The following is a 1,672-nucleotide window of genomic DNA, read 5'->3' as shown; positions in this document are numbered from 1 at the left end:
GGAGTCCCAGAATCAGTGGCGACAACTTGGAACTGGAAAGTTTTTAGAGTTTCAAAGTCGAAACTTTTCAGTGCCACAATTTCTCCGGTCTCAGAATTAATGCTTAAAAATGAAATCAACTTGCTGTCCTTGCTTCCCTCTACACTAGCATGGTACGATATACGCGCATTCTCATTTTCATCTTTGTCAAAAGCTTTGACAGAAAACACCAAGGAACCTGGTTTGTTTCCCTCAGTCACATAAAAGTAATATGGACTTTGTGAAAATTCTGGGCCGTTGTCATTCACGTCTGACACCAGGACGCTGATTGTTTTTTCAGATGAAAGTGAAGGATGCCCTTCGTCATTTGCAGTTATTTTCAGGTCATATCTTGACGTTTTCTCTCTGTCCAGATATGATTTGGTTACTACTGAAAACATATTGTCTTGCAATGATGCCGACAAAGCAAAAACAATCTCTTCACTTATCGTGCAAATAATTTTTCCATTAAGAGCTGAGTCCAAATCATTTACACTGATGAGCGCAACGGTGGTTCCTGGTCGAGAATCTTCAGGAATTAAGCTTGAAAATGAAGTAACTTCTATCTCCGGAGCGTTATCATTAATATCAATTATTTTTATGACGACAGTTTTCTCAGCTGTGAGTGGGGGGAGGCCTTTATCCGATGCTCGAATTTCTATGTCATATTCCTCTTTTTCCTCAAAGTCTATTAAACCTTTTACTGTTATCTCACCGGTTAATGAATTAATATCAAAAAGATTTAGTATATTCTTACTCACACTGTTGCTAAAGGAGTAAATTACTTCTCCATTTGGACCTTCGTCTAAATCAGTTGCTTCAACCTGTATAACTGTCGTTTTTATTGGTGAATTTTCACTGAGCATCACTGAATAAACATCTTTTGTGAAAACGGGCACATTGTCGTTTACGTCCAAAACATTTATTAAAATATTCATACTACCGGATTGAGGAGGTTTACCTCCATCCACGGCCGTGAGTGTCAGTGAATGGTTCCTTGTTGTTTCTCTGTCCAAAGGTTTTTGCACAATCAAAATCGGTAGTTTAATGTCGTTTCTTTTATCCTTAACCTCCAGTCGAAAATGTTCGTTTTGGCTAAGTCTATACTGCTGCACGGAGAACTGACCGCTGTCTGGATCTTTTGCGGCGGTGAGCTGAAATCTTGTTCCAGGCAACACGGATTCGGAAATCTCCATAGTGGTCTGGTTCTCTTGGAAGCTGGGAGAATGATCATTTATATCCAACACTTCAACCCTAACGTAATGCACTTCTAGCGGGTTTTCAAGCACCGTTTTGAGATTTATTAAACACGTACCGCTATCTGAGCACACCGTCTCTCTGTCGATCATTCGGCTCACGTACAGGTTCCCATCGACTTGATTCACACGAAAGAGGGGATCAGCATCACTAGACACTACCCGATACTTTCTGTCACCGAGTGTGCTTTTGTCCAATCCCAGATCTTTAGCGACATTTCCGACCACAGTTCCTTCGTTTATTCCCTCAGAGATCGAGTATCTTAATTGTGCTGTAGCTAACTTCCACAAAAGCACAGCAGAGAAGCATGCAAATAAATATCCCCGTGCTCTTCCTGCCGCACATTTCCTTTGTCCCATGGTCAACCAAAAGGCAGTAATCCACAACAATCACACGA

At 41.0% G+C, this 1,672-nt stretch overlaps 1 protein-coding gene across 1 annotated transcript; it reads right to left on the bottom strand.

The window, feature by feature from the left end:
- Nucleotides 1-5: 5 nt before the first annotated feature.
- LOC106942778 (protocadherin alpha-3-like) lies at nucleotides 6-1,666 on the bottom strand (the record flags this gene model as incomplete). Its single annotated transcript, XM_015026113.1, has 1 exon — nucleotides 6-1,666. A coding segment is annotated over exon 1 (1,629 nt), but the record flags the coding sequence as incomplete, so codon positions are not given.
- Nucleotides 1,667-1,672: the final 6 nt, after the last annotated feature.

This window comes from Poecilia latipinna, unplaced genomic scaffold (assembly GCF_001443285.1).
Source record: "Poecilia latipinna isolate Pla-1442-1.1 unplaced genomic scaffold, P_latipinna-1.0 Scaffold4550, whole genome shotgun sequence".
Taxonomy (NCBI): Eukaryota; Metazoa; Chordata; class Actinopteri; order Cyprinodontiformes; family Poeciliidae; genus Poecilia; species Poecilia latipinna.
The sequence above is the reverse complement of the archived record's forward strand: the minus strand, read 5'-3'. Positions and strand labels throughout refer to the sequence as shown.